General features: G+C 35.2%; 1 protein-coding gene across 2 annotated transcripts in view; it reads right to left on the bottom strand.

The window, feature by feature from the left end:
* Positions 1-23,131, bottom strand: part of CRISPLD1 (cysteine rich secretory protein LCCL domain containing 1) — a 38,485-nt gene that overhangs the window by 984 nt on the left and 14,370 nt on the right. Inside the window, exons 2-13 of one of the 2 annotated variants that reach the window (XM_009634485.2) lie at positions 17,850-17,968; positions 17,591-17,723; positions 16,050-16,165; positions 15,339-15,439; positions 14,076-14,255; positions 13,924-13,984; positions 13,732-13,798; positions 12,953-13,083; positions 9,905-9,948; positions 9,739-9,811; positions 7,519-7,594; positions 916-1,046 (exon numbers count right to left, since the gene is read on the bottom strand). In XM_009634485.2, coding sequence (XP_009632780.1) covers positions 916-1,046; positions 7,519-7,594; positions 9,739-9,811; positions 9,905-9,948; positions 12,953-13,083; positions 13,732-13,798; positions 13,924-13,984; positions 14,076-14,255; positions 15,339-15,439; positions 16,050-16,165; positions 17,591-17,723; positions 17,850-17,968 — 1,232 coding nt within the window. Of the gene's footprint in view, positions 1-818; positions 1,047-7,518; positions 7,595-9,738; positions 9,812-9,904; positions 9,949-12,952; positions 13,084-13,731; positions 13,799-13,923; positions 13,985-14,075; positions 14,256-15,338; positions 15,440-16,049; positions 16,166-17,590; positions 17,724-17,849; positions 17,969-23,131 lie in introns of those variants that run through there. The other variant, XM_035890108.1, reaches the window with a different exon arrangement.

A 23,131-nucleotide genomic window follows, 5' to 3' on the forward strand; every position in this document is an offset into this window, starting at 1 on the left:
GTTTGAGGAAAAGAGGCAAGACACTCCTCTACCCCCAAATAAAATAAGAAAAAAAATATTCTATCATTTCCTATTTTCAACTTCTCTATAGAAACTTTTGGAGTTTTTTTCCCAAAAAATTTCCTGGAAAGCCTATAGTTTTAGAGGTAACAAGCATTCTTAGCTTTACCAGAATAAAAGAGTGGTACAAGGTTTTTTTTAAGATAGTTTCTCTTTCTTCCTTTAGAACCTGAAGAACTCTTTCCAGGGTTAAATTTAATCTGCAACATGCAGCCATGCATTCTCATCATAAACCACATAAATACAGTGAATACAACCAAATGAACTTTCACGCAATATCTTTCAGAAAAACACTGTTAAAAACAGTCAAGCCATTAAAAAAGAAAAAATAATATAAAATGTATTTTAATGATTGAAAAATGTAATGTTTGTGAATATTATTTATGATCCAGGCTCACTGGTTCAATACCACATGAATCAGTAATGAACTTTTCATCATGAACCAATGAATTTGCATCGGATGCCAGTACCCATGAATTGCAGACCCTCTAATTTGGACAGAATAAATCACTAATGTTAATTTAAAAAAAAAAAATCCCAAAGAAAGCAATGGCAATTGTCTTATCAAATACTGTGTTAGCTGCAACAGAGCCAGTAAAGTAAACAAAAGGGTTATTTTATTTCATAAGCAGCTTTTTAGAGTAATGATTTATGAGCTTAGAGGAGGCAGGCAGCTCCAGTACCACAGCTTCTCCAAAGTCACCACAGCTGTTACACAAGCTCTGTAAATCACCCATGTTGGCCTATTTGTTTGGTTTCTAGCACTGCCCCAGGTACAAACAGACACAATGCAAGACTTTGTAAATCTTATCGAGGTGAAGGGTAAAGTGTAACCTTTGCAACTGGGCTCTGTACCTTTCTGAATATATCCCATTCTGAACGGAAGCAACGTACACCTTTCTTTTGTCGACTGGCATAACATCAACGTAACCGCCCTGGTTGCGGACTACACCAGCATGAACTGCTGCCCGGCAGATACTGGATATCTAAGAAAGAATGAAGAGATTAGTTTTCATTCATCCTTTTATTTCAAAATTGCTTAGAAGAAAACTAATAAAGACATTTAAGCCGTGTTCTAGGAAACATAAAATAATTATATTTAATGCATGGCTAATTTTATTAATCTTACAGTATTTAAATCAGATTAATAGGAATTAGGCCAATTTATAGGAGTACAGACACTGCCTCTTCAAAGACCTCCTGCAGCATGACCCCAAAATCATTTATTTCAGGCTATTTCAGTTCAAGAATCAGGAACATGTTGGAATTCTTGAGCCTTTCAAAATTAAAGGCTCTATCAGCCTTGACTTCAACATCAGAGAGGTAGTAAAACTCAAATCTTAGTCCCATGAATTATTATAGATCAGGAGATTCAGTTTAATCTCCATCCAGAGCCAAAGAGGGGAACTGTAGAACAGCAAAGGCATGCTGAAGTCATATGTTTCTAGGACAATGTCCTACCCCAAAGTTGAGGGATAGACTGCAGTAATTCCATCTCTAGGTGCAAAACCTCAAAAAGCAGTGAAATGATCCATATTAGAAGGGAACACCCCAAGTGTCTATAGAGTCAGGAGGTAAAGACTTCAAAATTGCTCCAAAAAAAGACTTTTAAAATCAGGGTCCAATTCCACAAACTTTACACAGGCAAAATTCTCTGTGAAGTTACCAGCAGCTTCATTTGAATGAAATGTACATTCTCTGGCCACTAATTCCTCTCACGAACCTCTGTAGTCTAAACACTATCCACAGAAGTATTGCTCAGTGACAATCTTGATAATGTTCATTTAAACTATTCATTTAAATTTGCAGTCCTCTACTACTCTTTCAGTCTTTAAAAATTAATCTCCAGAAGAATGAAACTTCTTAGATACTGCAGAATGTAGGTCCCAATCTTCAGTACACAGCACAGCAAAGTGTAGCTGCAGCTACAGTGAATCTCCAGTTGAAGCCAAGTTGAAGCCTTCACTGCAACCGGTCTCCCCTCAACCAACCTTAAAAACTTAGTCAATATAAATATCAATAGCAGATCACTATTTAAACAAGAATTGCATTTCTTGCAGTTATAATTGGAATAATTTATATCCATTACTGTAGCTATTTTGTAATCTCAATGCTATATAAAATCAGGAATTTAAAATAGCAATAATTTTCCTACTCTCATTGCAAGCACTGAACTTGCCAGTTTGAGAGTTATGTCTTTACAGTATTTCTAGGAGCAAACATTTGAAATTGTTTATGCAAAGAATCTTTTGCAAAGATGCTTCAGAATTTTTCTTTTCACACTGCTGGCTGCACTTTTTGAAAATGCCAAAAGGGATGCCATTTATGCTCCTCTGTACTTTTTTCTCCTCCTCCCTGGGCTACAAGACTTTTGTTATATCCTGAACACCAGTAGGGACCTTATTTTTAGTACTATACCATCTTTTACGTACTCATCCCATGGGAGTAACTTAAAATCAGATTGATTACGTGCAATTTCAAATATACAGGGGGAAAAATGGCCTCTGCAATACAGGATTACAGTTTAAAGAATTAAAAGATGAGATTTACAAGCAATTAACTACAGTGAAGAACCAGAACACTATTAATTACTAGTACTACAATACAGTAGCAACTTTGTTTTCAGTTCACATTGGAGATATAAAAAAAAGCTAGAGGTACAACTTGGGAAAAGAAAGGTCAGTTTGTCACCTCCGTAATAGTAACCAAAAGGCTACACTTTGCGCATATCATTATATAGGTAGACACCTTCATTACTACATTTAAGGGTAGCTAAAATCCTGCATGTTCCAATGTTATTTGGAAGTTTCTAGTCAAGTAAAAAAGAAAGGAAGAGTCAAGGTATGGAGATTTTGACAGAAGAGGCTGACTACTGCTTGGAAACTATTTCCAGTAAAGGACGGGGTCATTGTTAGGGCTTGGCACCACAATTGGTTACTGGATCAGTGAAGTATGGCTAGGCTAATACACAACATTTTAAAGCTAAAGGCAAGGAGCTTATATGGGATATGTGAAAAAGGAGAGGTCAGAAGAATGAGGTTGATGAGGCCGACTCAGGCTATTTTCAGATGAAAAATCAACTGCTACTCCTATGCTGCTTTCCAGATGAGCTTGGAAAATAAATGTGCATACTTTTAAAATATATGAACAATTAAATCAGTGTAAATTTATAATTATTAATTAGGTTATAAGAATACAGATGAATAAATGCATATAGTTTTATCAATATATACAGAATATATTTTTTTGAGAAAGTATTATCTGCTTTGAGCTTTCAGGAACTTCTCATTGGCTTGGCAATTTCATCTAAATGGAATCAGATTCCAGTACTGATGCCATAATATTTTCTATAGTTAATAATATTGTGTCATCCTGATCACACTTCCTTGAACTGTTAAGCAGAGGAGGATTTCACACTATGGTTTACCACAAATTTCTGCGTATTATTTGTATTTTACATTACCAGCCTCATGCCACATTCTGGAAGTCTTCATCAGAGATTTGAGGTTGTTTCATTAATTTTGATGAACTCACTCCAAAGGATATACAAGGCAATATTTTTAAGTTAACATAAACATTTTATACAGCATTATATGACCCTGCTTTATTGCTATGGTGTGAACCCTCTGCAATTCGTTAGTATTTGACAGGTCATAGAATCTGAATACCAAGCTGCTTAATTATTTTCCTTCTTCAGATACTCAGCAAAATACCAAATATCTACCACAGCATAGCAGTACTCTGCAAAGGCATTTTAACCACAAGCATCTCTCCCTCACCAACACAAGACTATAGAGCTATTTAATAGCTTTTTTACATCATATTGTTTATATTTCACCGCAACAGAGAATTATGAATACTCTTGCAAAAGTATTAGGGAAATATTTCCATATATGGTTACTGAAACAAAAATTAACATAGCCAAAGTCCTCAGATTGTATTATTATACAATTCCATCAAATTCTTTAGATAAAAGGCCTTTGTTATCTATAGCCTCCAAAAGGAGGCTCCATTTTTTTGTAGAATTGCTCAATCAACACCCATAATATAGAGTAAGAGATTGTCTTTGGGAAAATGATGCCTACTGTGAAAACAACAGGTTAAGTATAAACCTTAATCTCTTTAGAAATTCTTATAAGGCACCTGGAATGTGGTTAAGAATTTCTACCATATACACATCTAAGGTGTGTCCATTAAAATAAAATTTTACAAAAAAATCTGAAAGAATTTTCAATTGAACTATTGTAGCTTCTCCTCCCTATGAAAATGTTTAATTTGGTAACTTGATAATCCAGGGACTAACAGCAACAGCTGTACAGACAGGTGATGCAAGATCATCTCCAACATAGTTCAGACAATCACATCGGGCCTGACATGATTCAGTTTTTGGGAAGGTTTTTATTTTATTTCACAAATGAGGTTATTTTGAAAAGTGCTTTAAAATTACAGATATTGTTAAAATGCTTGTCAACGTGACATGATTCTGGAATTCCAGAAATAAGACTCAAAAAGTTTTAGACAAAATGGATTAACCAAAATTGAAAGGTGGAATCAACTCTTCAGCACAAGATAGGAGGAAACTCCCTTTTTTTCCTGGCCTCCCAACAAGACAAAGCATTGTCATGTGGAAACTCTTAGCAGTGGAGCCAGCAGAGACACAAAGCACAAAGGTGGCAATGTGTTAGGGCCATATGCAGAATGAGTAATTTGTACTTCTGTCTGCTGAGAAGGACACATGTTACAGTTCTTATTCATTCCATAATAGCTCTATTCAGAAAAGAAATCAATTGCACCATAAACTCAGAATGATACTTTTGTTTTAAGGAGCTTGCAACCTACCTCAAGACAAGTGAAACAAAGGGAGATCAACTGAAAAAATAGATGGTATAGAGCACAGGGGGGTGGGTATTGCGTGAAAACTCCACACACACATAAGTTTATAGATGCTGGCTCTATAAATCATGGATGTGATTTATCTGCCACAGACAAAGAGACAATAGCTAGCAGACTGGAAGAATGGAGAATGAAATAATGGGGGGGGTTGTTTCAATCGAGTTAGGGATAGTCATTGCAATGTCAAAGGAAAAGAATGGGAGGGGGAAAAGGATCAAAATTCTGTGGGACCCTACTGAAAAACCAGAGAATAACCCTTCTCAGGAACAGGGGGGAAAAGAAGTTGCCATAAAATATGAAATGAGTTTAAGAATGAATGCCTGATCAGACCAAAGCCAGAAAAAGAAAAGTTTAACTAGATTCTCATGAATACTACAAAATGGTCTTGTAAACATATGTTCTTGCATTAGTGACATCTATTAATGTTATTTGCTTTTTGCATTAATATCTCTGCAAAATCTTCTTCATTTACTGAATGCAAGTGGCCTAAGCACTAGTGCAAATAAATAGTCTTGTGCATCTATGCGTACATCCACATACATATATATGCATTTTTGAAACAAAAGAACTTGCAGAAACATACAAAAAAACCCATCTGTTTTGTGGAATCAGCCAAGTAGAACATGGACTGCAATTTCAAATACTTTTGCTATGACAAGTAGGCAAATGAATTCTCTATCTCTATGAACAAATCTGTCTGTGAATACATGAAAAACTGTAAAAGAGGACACACTTATGAAATAGATTATTCTCTATAAATATGTCACCTGAAACTAGTTTAGTAATAAATTATAATGCACAAAATACCCAATCATATTATTTAGTGAAAATTTCAATAAAAAGTATCTTAGCTTTAAAATAATTAAAATGTTAGCAACAAAGGAACATTGTAGAAAATCACATCATGCTGATACTATCAATGGGACCATCTACACAAATGTAGGTAAAACAGGTAAGACACATCTGTCTATAGCTGAGCTAGATGCCCTAGGATCCTTCTGTAGGAAATGGAGAGGAATAGACATCTCTATTAGGCAATTCATCTCATACTGAGGTAGACACTCTGAAAAGATCAAATGAATTCTGTTCTGAAGATGCCTATTTATCTCCTTCATCACTATACTGTATGTCCTATAAACTACTACAAACATAACCTAGATTAGAACCTTCAGTGTAGATATCTATCCTGACAGCATCTGAAGTTGGTAAGATGATTCCCATCCCTGGTTTCTTACCTGCATTTATGTCCATTTTTTCCTAAAAGCAGTATGGCTGCACACATTTCTATACAATGGAGATGAATAATGAGATAGTACATCTAAAATAATTTTAAGGCATAACTCTATAATACTCATTAAAGTCATCTGGGACTTCTCCAACCAGAGCAAATACATATTCTGAGATGTTCTCCTGTGTAAGTTAAACAGAAATGGGTCTTCCTCCTCTTACAACGAAGTCGTTTCTAACTCACGGGGAAACTTTGGCTGTAACCTTTGACTGCAACCACTGGACTGAAAGAAAATCGTCTCCCACAAAATGGACTTTCACTGATTCTCTTTTTATTCCCCCTCTTATACACATTAAGGACCCTGTTCCACACGCACAAATCAATTTAATTCCTGAATTGGAAGTACTTCTCACACATGTAGCACTACTCACAGACAAGAGTGTTTTCAGGACAAGTTGCTCAGCTAATCTAACGAACAATAGTTAGCTTCAAAATAATGAAGAATACATATTTGAATATTATTTTCACACATTTAAAAGTGCTGGGAAGTAGTGAAAATCATCATCTGACCCAGCTGGTTGCCATACTATTTCTTATGACAGCTAAAAGACAGTTAAAACATACAGTTTACTGGAAAAAATGTGAACTGGTCTCTCTGCCACTACATCCTGGCTTCTCCATAGATTGATGACAAAGGAGATGCATAAAAAGAACTTTCTTTTCATTATTTCTATCCACTTCAGAACCAAAGATGATATAGGAAAGACAAAAAAAAAATTTACAGGGGAACAGAATGACAAAAACCCCACAATATTAGTCCTTTAAAATAATATGACAGTGAGATACTTTACACAAATATATCAAAATCCTGCTGCAAATATTTAGCAACCTACACAGATGAGGAATATCCAAAATAATCAGACTGTGGAGATTTATTTTCATCATAATTCTTTTTGGCTAGTTTAATCTGACAAAAGTTATGGTTGCATAAGGGTCTAAAGAGCAAGGGTTTAAATGAGCATACACTGCCAATACAATACTGCCAATTCAGTGAACAAATCAGTGGGAATTTTGATAAAAAATTGAAAATATGGGTCCAGAGACTATTGAAGTCTACAGCGAGTTTTCAAATAACTTTCAATAATATCTTCAGCAACTGAATGCTACTAACTGAAATGGGAGCCTCTGAAAAAAAAAACCACCTTCTGAAAGGACTGTAAAAATCAGCATATGGAGGAAAAGCAGGTATCTATATTATATCTTATGATCTTTACATTATATTTTTTCATAGGATTTTATATTTCATTATATAATGCAGTATAAATCACTATACTTACGTCAGAATAAATCTGGGTTCCAATTACACGAGCGTAGTGTGGATTTGCCTGCATACAGTTGTGAGGACAATACACCCTGAAATATCAAAAATAAACCACACACACTTAGGAAGAACAATATCAGAGTATTACTATATCTTACTCAACATCAGCATTATTGAGTGTAAGTCAATTTGACTATGCAGACATATGGGTCCATACTGATACTAAAAGGCTGTTTTCGAGGCTTTGACAATACGTGTGAAAGCATCGCTCGTGTGAGTAGTGGTTCATAATAAAGTGCTTGAAAACATACTTCAACAGGTCTGGTCTTCTTCCCTTTAAATAAGCAGATGGTGTTCTTTTTCAACATATGTGAGGCCAGTAGAAAAACCAGTGAGAATAGAGACTGTTCATTCTTACATTATTACCTGTTTCTACAGCATCCTATACAACTGTAGAGTTGAATACCTTAACAGGAGAGGCATATCTGAATGAGGACCTGCTATGATGCTGGTGATGCTAGTGATGCAAGCCAATTTAGCAACTTATAAAGAAGGTAAGCACTTGGTATCTATGGCTAAAATTAAAATCTTTGGAAGGTAATGAGATTCCCAGCTGATTCCAGGAGATCAAAAACCTACTGAAACAAAGACTGTCTTTATCAAACTGCATTTTGTTAACCTTTGAGAAAAATTCTGTCTCTGATTTATGCTTGCTGTAGCTCCAGAATGCACAGGAAAATTATGTGGGAAGCTAACAGTAGTATAGGAGGTGGCAAGCATCTTGGTTGGTAATTGTGATATGCTACAAGGAAGAAGTGCCAGTCAGCTCCAGGTGTACTCTGAGCTGTTTCATTTAAAAAATGGGTCATGCCCTAATGGCTTTGGAGCCACCCTATGTGGGGCATCCCTAGGCAAGCGTTCTTCCCCAGGATGCTGTCCATGCTCTACTCAATATCTGGCATGTCACATCACGTGGGTGTGCTGCAGTCTTACCAGATGGGTAATTAAAAGAGGCTGATGCAGCTAGTAAAGAGATTTTTGTCTGAAGGAAGCAAGATGTCAAAGAGGCCTTTTGAAGACCTGATGATTTATTATTAGGGCATGAGAGGGAAAAAAGAGGTTGTGCAATCAATGCCATAGCTGATTACTGCTTGTAACTCCTAAGACTACATTTTCAGAATTAAGAACATGAACAAAATCTTGAATGAGTCACTGCTGTTGTGAAGTTCCTTAAGTTGATGCTTCAGAATTAATCAATCATTTTTAAACTTAATTTTACTTTTAAATTGTATTAAAGAGAGACCCTATTTTTCTCTTAATGAAGCTACTTCTAGTTTTTAGTAATGAAGAAAAAAGAAAAAGATAGAAGTATGAGATTGTACCCATCCATTCCTGCATTCCACTCCTTCGCTTACTTCTCCACATCTTCCAGCTAGAAAGCCAGGAGTCATAGCCAAACACCAAACAAGTCCACGGACCCAAGTGCTACATGAAGGGATGTTTTCCTAGCAGTTCTGGCTTTGTACTTGCTTCCTCTATTGGCTGTAGGATTGCTATGAAAGTAATCCTGTGGATATCTCCAGCTTAGCTTGCGGTAAATCATGCTACAGTGTATTTACCTTTGACTCATCTATGGTTTTAAGAACTGTTACCGATTTCCTTCCTCAATATATTGCAGCACAGGCTCCTTTCGAAGAGTTAAGAGTTCTTCGGCTTCAAAGAAATGTCACATACATTTAAAGCTGTTAACTGACCTGCAGACCACACCTTACCTTAACAATATATATTTAATTTTTTTTGCAAACATTTGCCCACTCTATCCTCCCAAACTGCCAAACAAGTTGATAACTTCTACGATAAATATCTATATCATATTCTTTTACTGTATCTGTTTTACAGACATATAAACTGAAATAAGTGTATTTTGCCTAAGGTGCATGGATTTAGTAGTGGACAATGAAAAGAAAAACGCATTTTACTTTGCACTCTTTGGTCAAACCAATAATGATTTCACTAAAATTTGGCAAGGGACCAAAGAATGATCTTTATCGGCAAAAGAAAGTGCCTGTAGATCATATTTACCTACCTTAGACCAAAGACTAAAATACCAGTAGAACACTTCTGGCTTCACTTTTACAGCTACTGTTGTCACCTTTATCAATGACAACTATAGCTAATTAGTAGCTGACACAAAATATGGCAGTACTTTGAATTAATAAGACTCAAGGAATTTTACCTTGGGCAGTGTGAGGCTGGTTTTTGAAACGGGCACAATTGTTCCACTGTTGTTTCACAGGTGATAGCTTGAACTGAAGAAAGTAAACCAGAACTGAATAAATGTGTGCTATTTAGAAAAAGCAAATCTCAAAGTAGTACTGAGTTTATAAGAAATAAATGCTAACCTGTTACTTTAGAGACAGTGAAGGAATTAGCAGACTGGTATTTTCTGAAAAAGAAGTAATAGAAATAGTCAGTAAATAATGTCTCAATGATTTCTTCTAGCTAGGAGACATGTTATTAGAGAACCTAGAAAAAAACTCAAGACCCCAGCTTTTACTCACTGACCCTCTCTCCCCAGCTGTGAATCTATTGCAATGACATATTTGGTTTGTATTCCCAGTGAACCTGTTTGAAAACCAGGAATCCATGTTAAACTCTTTCAGTAATTTAATTTGCTAAGAGAATAAATGTGCTAGGAACAAATTATGCAATCTATTTGTCCCTCAAAATGTAGTAACCAAAATCTGTGGTTGAGAATTGCTCAGAAGCATCCATCTACCAGAAGAGATCATTCGCTTCCCCTCAAAGGTTCATTCCTACAAACAGCTCCAACACTGAAACGAGTTTCTCCTGGCAGTCTTTTTGAAAAATTTCATTAAATTTTACTTTTGGATCTTGGGCCTATGTTAAATTATCACCAGTATCACTATAAACCCAGTATAACATGTAAGTCTTGTTTTTCCCAGTAACTATATGGTACTCAGAAGTATCTTTTCTGTTGTTATATCAAGTCAGGTATGTATATTGTGTTGTTACATTACAACTGATAAACACTTCTATTTTACTCCTCTTTATCTCTTGTTTCACTCCTCTTTTAACTCATTAGATATGACTCTGATTCTAATATTTTTTGTCTGTTTACAAAGAAGCTGATGATGCTTTTGGCATCCATAAAGTTATTTATTATTTAAAAAAAAAAACAAAACAAGGAAATGTTTCCCTATTCACCTTTGGAGCAAATTACTCCTGTGTGCTCCATAGCACTGCAATTTGTTTTCAGAAACTGTTTGCTTGCATTGGTTTATTTAGTTGTGTGGCCCACCAATTTCACATTTGCTCAATTATTGGATTCCAATTTGCTTTCACGGAGTTAGCTCATGCTTCTGTTGCCCTAGCACTGTCAAACACTGATGTGGGAATAGTTCACTGTATTCTGTTGTTGATTAGCTTGCTGAGATATTATTAAAAATGGATTTCTATACTACAAAATGCAACAGTTGAAAGAACATCTGTATTAGCAATCCCGATTATAAATCAAAGGAGCTGAAGATTAGGAAATTTGCTGTGTGTTGCACTGCTATTCCCTCTTCTGCTTTTCTGTTTTGCATTATGCACCAGAGATGAGAGCCAGTACATTTCATCTATCCATTGAATAGGACATTCACGAAGAACTATGTCGTCTGTGTGCACACATAGCAGCAGGAGTTTCCTAATATATACTTGTAGATAGGATGGTATAGATTTGGTCCTTTAACTCCTTTATCTATAAAGCATCTAAATTTTTTTTACAAAATCTGAATCACAAAACCAAAACCAAAATGGCCATTACTGTTCAGCAGTGATACGATTATCCATGTCCACAGCAAACAAAACCAAGTATTAATACCTCACTCTGAGTTCCAGTTCTCAGAGGATAGGTGCAAAACACACTCTGTAGTCTGGACACTGGTACAGTTTCGTCTTAGAAGGTGCAGAAACACAGAAATTTGAAGTGATGGGAAATCAATTCCTTCCAGTTTGAAGATTTTCTACAGTTTAACTACTCCTACATTTGTAAGAAAGCTGGCTCCTAATATGGTAGTATTGACATAATCAAGATTTACTTCTCTCTTTATCACAAAGCATTTTAAAAAGATATTTTTTTATCTTTATTTTTTGGGGGGGAGGGGGACACGGGACAGGACAACACAACTTAAACCAGCCAGACCATCAGACGACCCAAAGAAACAGATTGGTATAAATGCCTTAAGTGCTACCCAGGTAGCCCAAATTATAGGCCACTGAATTTAGTCTACCTGGTCAGTGTTTCTATCTATCCTGGATTAGGTAAATCTGTTGAAAACAGAAATTATGAAAGGTGTCACAGCATGTGGCATTTGTTTGCACAGCACAGAGTAAGAGCACAGCCTCTAACGATTACCTATCTCCTTACCCTCAGGTTCACATCCAAGCCAAATATATCACTCAGCAAAATTCTGTTTTCTTTCAGTTCAATATTACTCATACATTAATTGTTACACACGTACTATTATACGTATACTAAGTATAGACAGAAATAAGGACAGCAACGTACAACTCTGCAGAATACATTAAGATATAGTGAAGCGTAATTTGCAAATACTGCTAATATCTTAGATTCAAACATACTAATATCAATGCTGTCCTATGGTTAGATAATTATGCACGGAAACAGAGAAGTATTCTCCACTTTCATGCACTGTTTTTCTGTTTTTTCTTTTAACATGTCAGCAAGAACCTGGACCTGTTTTCACATACCACTCTTAGGGCAAACACCTGAACAGTGTAGTACACCTCCAAATGATGTATGCGATATTATTCCATCAGTGGCCAATGCAAAAATATGTGCAAAATATTGGCGCAAAATATCATACATAAATTGTGGAATTTTGATGAAACTACAAAACGTATAGGAAGAGGTGTGTTTTCTACTTGGTTCATATTGTTCACATGCACAGTACAAGCGGGTCACTTGCAAACACAAACTCAAAAGATCATTGCCTTGTTAGCTGTCACAGATTACTGTGTCCATGGGCCAACCCAAAACATGCAAAGCAATCTAGTTCAGTGCCAGTATGTACTACTTTTCTACAATAAATATATACACTTACAAATGAATTAACTGAATACTCCAAATATTGAGATTATTTAACTACAAATACTAACTTACTGCCCAAGTGATTTTGTAAATTCACATCATTATTTTCACACCTTCTTTCACATCATTATTGCATCACTTTTCTGTGCACCATTAGTCACTAGCTAAAGTTTCAGAACTGATACAATATCTATATATCCACATGCCTTTTTATAGCATTTTCATATTCTTTATGATATAAAGTATGAACAAAATATTACTACTGTGCTATATTTTATATAAAATAAAAACAGATGAAAAACTTCCCATACATTTTAATTGTAAGAAAACTTACCCAATTGACTGAATGCCATTTCTGTAAGACTTGATGAAGTAGTTTTTCCTTCCTTGCCTAGTGACATCAACCCAGCCACCTTCATTGTCTAGGATGCCATAATGTATGGCAGCTTTACAGATACTGGATTGCTGAAAAACAGCAGGAAAAGCAGTTCCATGTCAGACAAAGCCCCTATTTCACCTTGCAATTTATTTGCGAAAAAAATCAGGTTTTAATTACAATCTCTCATTAAAAACTTGGTAGATGGTCTATTAAGTTTGAGGTGCTCTTTGTAGGTATTATTTCAAATGAAGAAAACACCACTTTGCCTCACTCAGAGACAAACTATACTCACTTACAGTATATTTGTTCACAGTAGCTGTTATTTCCTATAGTCATTTTCAGTTCTACAGAGAAAATCATGTATTTTCAGCTAGCATTAAGCTTACACAAGTATGCTTGCCCTACTGAAACAATTTATATGAGTATACCTACAAATTACTGTATTTCTCCTGAAGTCACACCTTCACATATTTACAACCAAATATGTGGACACAAAAATTCTACTTCTGTGCATGTGTAAGAAGTATGAAGTACACACAGACAGTACACACAGAATAGCAGATGCAAACTTAGATCGTCTGATGCTATCTTAAACATTTGGTGTAGGCTTTTATTTTTGGTGAATATTGATTTCTTCAAAATCCATTCTTAATATGATTTTAACTAGTATTCCAACAGAAAATACATTTCATTACAGAATCTACTGGTAGAAAATCTAATTTAAAAAAGTTTACCATTTCATAATGTACACTTCCAATAACTTTGGCTTTGCTATCCAAACAGCCAGCAGGACATTCATACCTAAGAAAATAAAATACAACTTGGTCTTAAATCCTGGGATTACGAAAAGGGAAAATATTCCAGCTCCCATACAAATATAGCCTTTTATAATAATCTCAGAATGACAAGTGTAAAATTTACCATACCTATTGCAAGTTGTTCCTTTGCACTGATCTCTTAGCCTTACTTCACATGAAACAATCTGAGCTAAAACAAGAAAAATCAATGTCACTGCAATGAATCTCATATTGTATAATTCAAATCTGTTGACTGCTTGCAAATCAGGTAAATTCCTTACACATTTGCTGTGTGCTTATTACTTCATTTTTCTCACTGTCATCACTGCCTGTGGAGCCTGAAGGTGAATGAGCTCTTGGCCGGCTCTGTGCTGATGCATCTTGGGCTTTGGATCGCTGCCGTTCAATCTCATTGGTTTCCTCTTCTGGTTCATGGGGAGAATAAGGTCTTTCTGAATCCTCTGTTTCAGAAAACAGGCAAAAAATAATCTCTCAGGTGAAAAAAATCAGTGTTTGTGGAATGTAAATCCCTTACCAAGTTTTGGTAACATGGCTTTGTTCTCACAAAATGGTAGATGAATACGAGCAAGAAAGCAAGGGAAACTTAACTTCGTAAGATGAAGAGCTCAAGCATAATAATACATCTCAACTATCTTTCTGATGCTGAGAAAAGGTAGAACTAAGGTATGACAGTGCTGTTAACACTCCTGTTTTAGTATCTTCTTTATGACATCAGAAAACTAATGGAACAAAGGTGATACTTCTCTTGTACATTGGAAAAGTTTTAGCAAGTTCATACATATCTTGTAATTAAAGAAGATGATTTCATAAAAACATACAGCTGAAAATCAGGCCCTTCTATTCATACCTAACGAAAATAATTTTGAAATACTCATCATTGAATCTACATTCTTAAACAAGAACCATAAGGAAGGTATTTGGGCACACTGGTGCAGCTTTTATGGTGCGTATGAATAGATTAATAACTTTTGGAAGTTACTAACAAAAATTGCTAAATTATTTGTACACAGAGTAAACCAAAAAGAAATAGCAGCTTCATAATAAGCTGTGTTTCAATGCAATAAAATATGAATAGCATTACGAAAATTGTAAGAAGTTAATAATCATCCTAGCTGACATTTCATTTAATTACTAATTTCTTCTAGTTTTGTTCTTGATTCTTCTTATAGCAATGCACATGGCTATGTCACTGAGATAACATGTTTCCCTATAAACAAATCACTGCACAGACTTCCACTATAATTACATAAAGGCATACAAATAGCACACAGCATCAGTCTACATCTTTGTGTACTAAAAGCCGTCAATCAGCACTTAAATCAGAAGGAGTTCAGGACGCTCCACTCCCTCTGGTGAGGCTCAGCCTCATATATCATAAATACATGACCTTATTCATCATAGCGAAGTAGGGCCCTACCAGGCCTTTGGGCACATACGTAATATATTCTATTCCACTATGTTAAAGCATAATGAGGAAAGGAAGCAAAAGAAAGGTTACATTTCTATGCTGAAATAATACATACCTCTGTAACAAAGATTTTCTCTGCAACCTCCTCCAAAACTAGGGGGACATGCGGAACAAGGGCGGCCAGGTTTATAAGGAGCATGACCCCACCAGTTACCCCTTTACACCAAAAAAAAAAAAAAATAGCAAAACATACCTTAATAAATGAACATTTTAGCACTGAACAGCATTTAATATATGAACAAATAAATTATGAAAACCAGCAAACACTTAGACCATAACTTTGTTTTGATATACCAAATGCACAGGAAGTAACTGAAAAGTTCATGAATATAAAACTGAAGTATTGCCATAAGCTGCTGTAAAATCTTTTTAGATTGGCAAAGCACCGTGAGACTAAATTGCTCAATTACATGAGAACAGGCTCTGTGCTCCTGAATGGAATATTCTATAGAAGTTGATCTTAATCATTCCTTCATGTTACACATTCCATAAAGTCACAATGGGGGAGATACACTTATTTTTCAGACAAATATCACACTACAACAAAGATCTCTGATGTTGTGTGCTAAAACACAGGCCAGAAAACAGAAGCTCTAGAAAATCACAAGAGTATTTGTGCAGCCAAAGGCTGCCTTGGGAACAATGGTCTACTTTGTAATAGTACAAAAAAAAAGAAAACCCAGACTGATTTCCTTTCAGATTATTTCCTGGATTATTATAAAGTATCTTGCCCACTCAAGATATTATTGGGTGTCAGCCTACTTACTTAGGAGAATAATTGCACACAAGGTAGACTGCTTTTGGCCAAATCTGTCCCCAGATGTTCATGTTATGACACAAATTAATTGCACAACCAATTCTACTACTTGTAGCCCAAACAACCTGTGAAAGAGGAAAGAGAAATGGATGTGAAAACCAACGCTGATGAACATAAAATCAAAACTGTCTTCAAATTTCAATGTATAAAACTAAAATCACAAAAGTGATGTTATATTCCCCTCTGTTATAAATGGGTTGAAGTGATCTAATTACAACTGTTAAAAGGCCGTTCGGTTATATCCTTATTAGAAAGAAAAGCTTTACTGTGATTAATATTTACAAAGCATGATCTGAAGAACTGATTCTTGGTACTACAATTAATAGGGAATCTTGAGTTAGAAGTTAAGTTCCTGTGCCCTTGAGTTCTCAGCACAACCTAAGGACCCAGAGGGGTTTAGATTGGTTAGACTGAGAGAACAGATATTTGTCAGCAGTGAAAGGTAACAAAAATTATAACACACCAAAAAGACTCAAGTAATGGATTTAAAATTAATATGCTTTCACATAATTGCAATCTAAGGTGGCTGTGCTCCCTTATTAATCTGTTGAAACATTTTCACTGCAGATCTCAATTGGAATGACAAAGGCTGGAATGTTCAAATTAGACAAATATGACAGGTGCTAAACTTGTATTAATTCTAGATAAGCTAACTGTGTAGTTCCAAAAGGATTTAGGACTTGAAAGAGATAGGCACTGTGAAGAATTAGTACCACAAAAAATTAAATATATGCATTGTAGATCTCACATGTAATAGATAAGTGTAATGATAGAGATTTTTACAGAAATGGTAAATAAGAATACGGAGGTAATTCTGTCTTAAAATTATATACAATTGTAAATTGTGCTAGTTAACAAAATAGATGTTTAACAATTAATCATTTTGAAGTTTTCTAATATTATATTGAATATCATACATGTATTTCAGTATAATCTGAGCATTACATATTTTCCATTCACTGAAAACATGACTAGTTCCTCTCTGGAGAAAGTCAGTGTAGACACACAGATTTCAGAAGTAACAAATAAATTAGCTCTTATGCAATTTCAAAATCTTGCTGAAGTTAAAGGAACATGTTAAAAACTGTTGTTTGATCTGAGGAATTTTTGTAAGAAAACTTTTTTTTTTTTTTAAATGTGTAGTTGTTGTTTCTTTAGCATATTACAGAAAGGACTGCCAGCATACCTGCACAGGAACTAGATTATACAAAGTGCACTAAGCAGTAACACTCAGTATTGGGTTTTGAGAGCTTTTCCCTTAATCCTGTTAAGGAAGTGGTATTTACAAGGATGATTTGTATGTAAACCCTATTCTATGTCATCAATACCCAGTGCTTCTAACTATGGAGTGTAATAACAAGGCCCTTTTGTGCTCCAGTGCTATGGTATGTACTGCAAGATTAGTATCTTCTATGTGTCATACAACAAACTAACTGGAGGTCTTGACCACTCCTTTCCATAGCTGACAAAAAACAAACCCACGTACATACCTGTGTGTAATGTGTACAAACAGGACCAGAGCATTTGTAAGGACAATATGGGTTGCATTCATGAGGATGGGGATACGTGAAATCTCTCACTTCATCATACCATGCTTGGACATGAAATGTTGGAGGTCTGTACCTATGGAAGCCAGTAGTAGTCTATTAGATCATTCAAAAGGTGTAGCTTCTATCATTCTACCTTTAAGCAAGTTTTGTTAGATTTAAAAACAAAATATATATAGTATAAAACAGTATCTTAAACTACCTTCCCCAGTGTGCCCCCAAATTCTGCCCAATTGATGGAAGAAGGCTTGCAGGCCCATGCTCCCATAGACAGGTTTCAGCCCATGACTCTGCAGATCTCTCCAGTTCTGTGTCCCATGTCTGAAATTTGAAAGAAAAGAAAGGGACATCTTCGAAATACTTGGTTGGTATCTCTTATTTTTTTTAAAAAAAAGGATTGTCCATTTTTAATGTTTCTGTTACCAGGGCAGAAGACCGAAGAAAAAAGCAAGACTTGACAATTGTATGCCTCATTTATGTTACATAAGAAAAAAAAATAATATTTCCATCAAGAGAAAAAAAAAAAGTCTTAATCCCTGTACAGCCATGCTACAGTGAATAAAAGACAAATATGAAACTGAAAGGCTTAGTTCAACTTTCCAAGCTAAATTAAGTGCATTTTCGGTCTTGTGAGATTTCTTTTTAGTAACAGGCACTTTTCTTAGCCAAAAGGGTATTATCCAACACACTTTCAACATAAGGCTTTATTTCCTCTAAACCAACAGTTTATTTGAAATGAAGGCGCTTTTCTCTCCCTTTTCTATAATCAGCTTTTGCTGAAATAATACACAGTGCAAACACAAATATGAAAACTAGAGTAATGTCATTCATCGGTTTTATGGGTACGTTGGCAAAAAAGGAGGCATTCATGTAAGAAGCGTGCTTAGGACAAGCTAAAGAAAAAGGTGATGAATTATTGTTTATCACGATTGTTTATCCTTATTTTTTATTCTTTAAGGGACATGGAAGAATAGGCTTGTAGCTGAAAGGTAAATGCAAGTTTCTTTCTTTCAAAAGCATACTAAAACCTACTCTTGAAATAAATTCTACCATACTGTGTACACATAGTTTTTACTGCATTAAGCTGGGGTTTGCTCAAAGTGGTCCTTCTTGTGCAAAGTATCCATACCATTGCTTGACTTTTTAAATCTCCTGGTAGTTGCAGAAGTAAATTTCAGATAGCTGATTCTCTGATACCAATGCTCAGGGTAGGAAACTGAAATATTTCCAGGAAGGAAACACATTTCTTGACAGAAGCTCAATTATTTCGTCATAAATTCAGACTAAGTTTCTTAGAGTTAGACTATGTTATCTAAATAACACTAATTCAGTATTTCCAAACCCAAATTCCCATGTAGTCACTGGAGATCATGTCAACAAATATTTGGCACAGGTTAGAGGTAAAAAACTCCTTAACACAGCCAAAGAATACAGAAATATAACAGACAAATTCCATGTGCTAGAATTTATTTTTCTATTGACTTTGACATGCAGTTTTCACCTTATTAATCAGATTATTCATTAAAAACAAATATATCCTTAGTTATGCATGACCATGATTACGTAAAGTCTTCAATATCACGCAGTTTAATCCTAGAATATCTGTTCTTGGTTCTCTTCTTCAGAAGTCTCTAATGCATTCAATTCCATTCTTTTTCCTGTTATTATTAATATTATCAGCAAATAAGAAACTTACAGGGTACATTTTGACTCCCAAAATGCAACATTTATTTTGACAGAATTACTCTAACAGTATAATAATGACAGAATAAGGCTTTTAACCCACATATGGATACAAACCCCACTGACTTTAGGAAACAGTAGGAATTTTCTATTTATCTTACTGAGCCTGTATTTCAATGTCATAAACCATTACATTATTTAATCTTCAAATTAAAATATTCTAATCTTAAACAAGAAATTTTTGTGATACGTTTGTATAAAACTTTTCATCTTCCCTTTCCTTGTCACACTGCCATAAATAGTTCTGCTTCCTGTTGTACCCATTGTAAAAAACAAAGATTAACACACTTCTTCCACATACTTTTTTTTTCTTATAAATTGTAGTACAATCGCTTCATCATTCTACAACGGAATTACAAGACTGTAACATTTTAAAACAAATGCCAAAATACATCCTCTTGTAAAGCATCCCTCCACATTTTCAAGTCTGAAAATAGCAGTCACAGTTAAAAGAATTGTACTGTTGTGGGGTTTTTTTCTCCATGAAAGTATCAAAATATTTTATGCAGTTATTTTAACTGCTATAATGATTTTTTGGCAGATCAGAGCTAGGCAGTCAATAGTAGCTGCTTGAATCAATTCCTCAAGCTTGTGAAGTAGTTATCTTTTACAAAATTTTCTTTTAAAGACTGATGATAGCTAAGCATGACACAGCCATCCAGAACTCTGCAAGAATAGCCTTTTGATGAAAAACTTAAATTCATCATCAATCCTCCTGACAGATGAACACCCACACTCCAAGGTATTGTTGAGATTGGATATTGCCTTCAGAATAGTTCCTTCTTTTTTAACTGTTTCACTGCCTTCATCCAAGTATAAAATATTGTTTTCACTCCCCCCTGCTTGCCTAGCCAGAGATAGGCACACTTTTAGGCCACAGCCTTGGCTGCAACAAATAAATAATCTTCATGGCTGAGCATATGGGATGCAGTGAAGCTCTCTGTAGGAAGCATAGAGCAGGCGACTATATCAGCAATGAGGAGCTTGGGGTGCTTGGATAGTTTTGCTCATTGTACAGTCATTCCTGACTCCAGGAAAGGTTGGTTTATAAGCTAAAGAGCCAACTCCACTCTCCCCAAAAATGGGTTTGCATGTAAGAGATTATCTCAGAGAAGAATCTGCACAATTAATTAAGGGCAAGAGGTCATAGCTTAAGGCTCATCATGAGGTAATGACCCTATTTCTTTTTATGTTAGAGCCTAAATCTGTCCCGTTGGTGCTTTCCAGGGGTTTTATTTACTGTTTATGGTGAAGTGAACCTCTTCATAGTGCACTTTCCTTGAAGCAGCTTCATTTATGATTCTGGAGTCCTGTAAGACACTGATAACATCAGCATTCCTTGGTCATTGCCCTTCCACATCAATCATAAGGACAGGTCTAATGACAGAAACTCCACAGAGTCATAAGTTAATGAAATATATGAGAGGGATGGAAGGGAATGAATTAATAGGGAAGTTAGAACTGAGCTAATCACAATTTTTGGCAGTTTTCATTGAAAACAAATACTGAGAGGATTTAAAACAAATTTTGTTTCAATTGAAATTTTTCAATTTTCCTTCCTCTAATAAAAAAACTCAGTTACTTGGGTCTCCAACCCCTACCAAGACAGAAGCAATACAACACAACTCCAAATCACAGTGTAGCAATGGAAAGTGAAAGTTTTTCTCAATCTCCAGGATCACTCCAATGATTTTTAATGAAAGTGGGAAAACTGGTATCCTAATTTCTGATGCAATTCTTGAAAAGACTTTAATTTGTATCTGAATATTCCAGTGATGCAAAAATTTTACACAGGCTTTAATAACATTATGAACAGATATGGAATTTCTCAAAGCAAATTAAAAACTTGTAAAAGAAATCTGATAGACTGGAATCCCATTATCACAGCTAACACAGAGTAAATTAGCCTAAAGGTATTTTTAAAGGTCATTTCTATGGTTACATGTATTTGGAATTTTAGCAATTCAAGAGGTTTTCTACTGCTTTGCCAGCATGCCTAATCATGGCTTCAGAGACTGGATCAAGAACAGGAAGAAGCTGCTTTACATCAGAGATGTCAACTTCAGTTTTGTCCTTCTCTTCCAATAGCTAAACCAGGAGATCCAAATTTCCTTCCTAAATTAATTATTCTGAGTGAAGTTACATGAAGAAAAACTGAGCATGTTAATTCTAAGGATTAGAAGACTGTTAATTTTAAAGTATTTTCATACCAGCCAGATTAGCGCTAAATATAATTCATTTTATCATATTTCTTCTGTGTTTGTTCACATAGCAAGTTAAATGAAACAAACACATAAAATAAACTATATTAAGTATATAAAACCTCCTTACTGGAAAAGGCATTTTATTCTTGCGCTGTTAATAGCATTTCCTTGTTTCACTTACATGACGGCAAGCTTTTGGCTTCAAAAAATGAGAGCACCTCCACATACAAAGAAAGATACAAACGTATGTTTTCATGTTTCATTTCGTAAAATTCAAAAGGCTTTTGTTCTCCTAGTCTTCCCTTCCTCCTTAAAGCAGAGAAGAAAAAAGATGAAGGCAGGAAAGCAAATGTACAAGGGAAGGTTTCCAAAAACACATAGTTTTTTCATAGTCCATTCACAGCAAGTTACACAACAAAGAACTTCAAACAAACAAAGAACTAATTAGAGAATCTTTGGCATTTTTAAAAAAGCCAGAATGAAAATGGAAGAATATGAAGAGTCACAGGAACATAGGTATTTTACATCCTACCAGAAGTAGGCATTGCTCATGCTTGAACCATTATGTCATTAGTGAAATCTGGCTACTGAAATATATGCTGAGCTGACATATTTCTGATGCTTTAAACTTAATTTAAAAAGTTCTTCCACAACATTCTTCATCATCAGCTGGTATTTCTCAGATTTAAATGAAGGACACCTCTAAACCAACTTAACTCTTTGAAACAATTGGTACAGAAAAAGTTTAAAAGAAATCTTTGCATAGCTATAAGCAAGGATCTTTTTGCTTGATGAAGGATGAATAAACCTTTTGAATGCAACTAGTTAAAAAAACAGGAAGTTGTTCGTTTCATAAAAAGGATGAACATAGTCTTTTGAAATGTAGGTGTGTGTGGCACCTGATTGCTCATCCACTAATTCCCTCATTCATGCTCTGACAAGACCAGGTTTCAATGAATTTGCACTATCAGAATACTGCTGGAAGCACAGAAGATGAAAGTGCAACAAGGAAACTGATTCACGGGTCTGACAAGCATTTTGACTTGCAATTGTTTGTTACTACGTGCAAAGTAATTCCACCTGTTTATCAAGAAAAATTATTGCTCACATTGTCGGAAAACTACACATGGTCTACCTTTCGGGTAAGGGAACATCATCGGGTTAGCTTTCTACATTGAGCTAGAGAGACAGGTAGACACTGAACATGTCACCAACTGCTTGGCAACACAAACCTACTTGAAGCTATTCATTTTGTTTCACAGAACTCCGTTAGAATAGCAACAAATGTAAAAGGAGTTGCTAACATGTCTTAAATTGAAAAATGTCCTTCTACTGTCCAAATACTTCTTTTGGTTTTTACTCTCAAGACAAGATCACTCAGTGATGCTAATTATAAAGACCAAATGATGTAACCTAGCAATGGGAAGACACAGTGCTCCTGCAGAGACCGGGAGAAACTAAAGAGGTTTTTTTGCCCTCTCATCCATCATTAGTCATGATGTCAAAGTGGTTGTAGCTACCAAGTTATGTACCTCTC

The sequence above is a fragment of the Egretta garzetta genome, unplaced genomic scaffold, assembly GCF_000687185.1.
Source record: "Egretta garzetta isolate BGI_Z169 unplaced genomic scaffold, ASM68718v1 scaffold251, whole genome shotgun sequence".
NCBI lineage: Eukaryota > Metazoa > Chordata > Aves > Pelecaniformes > Ardeidae > Egretta > Egretta garzetta.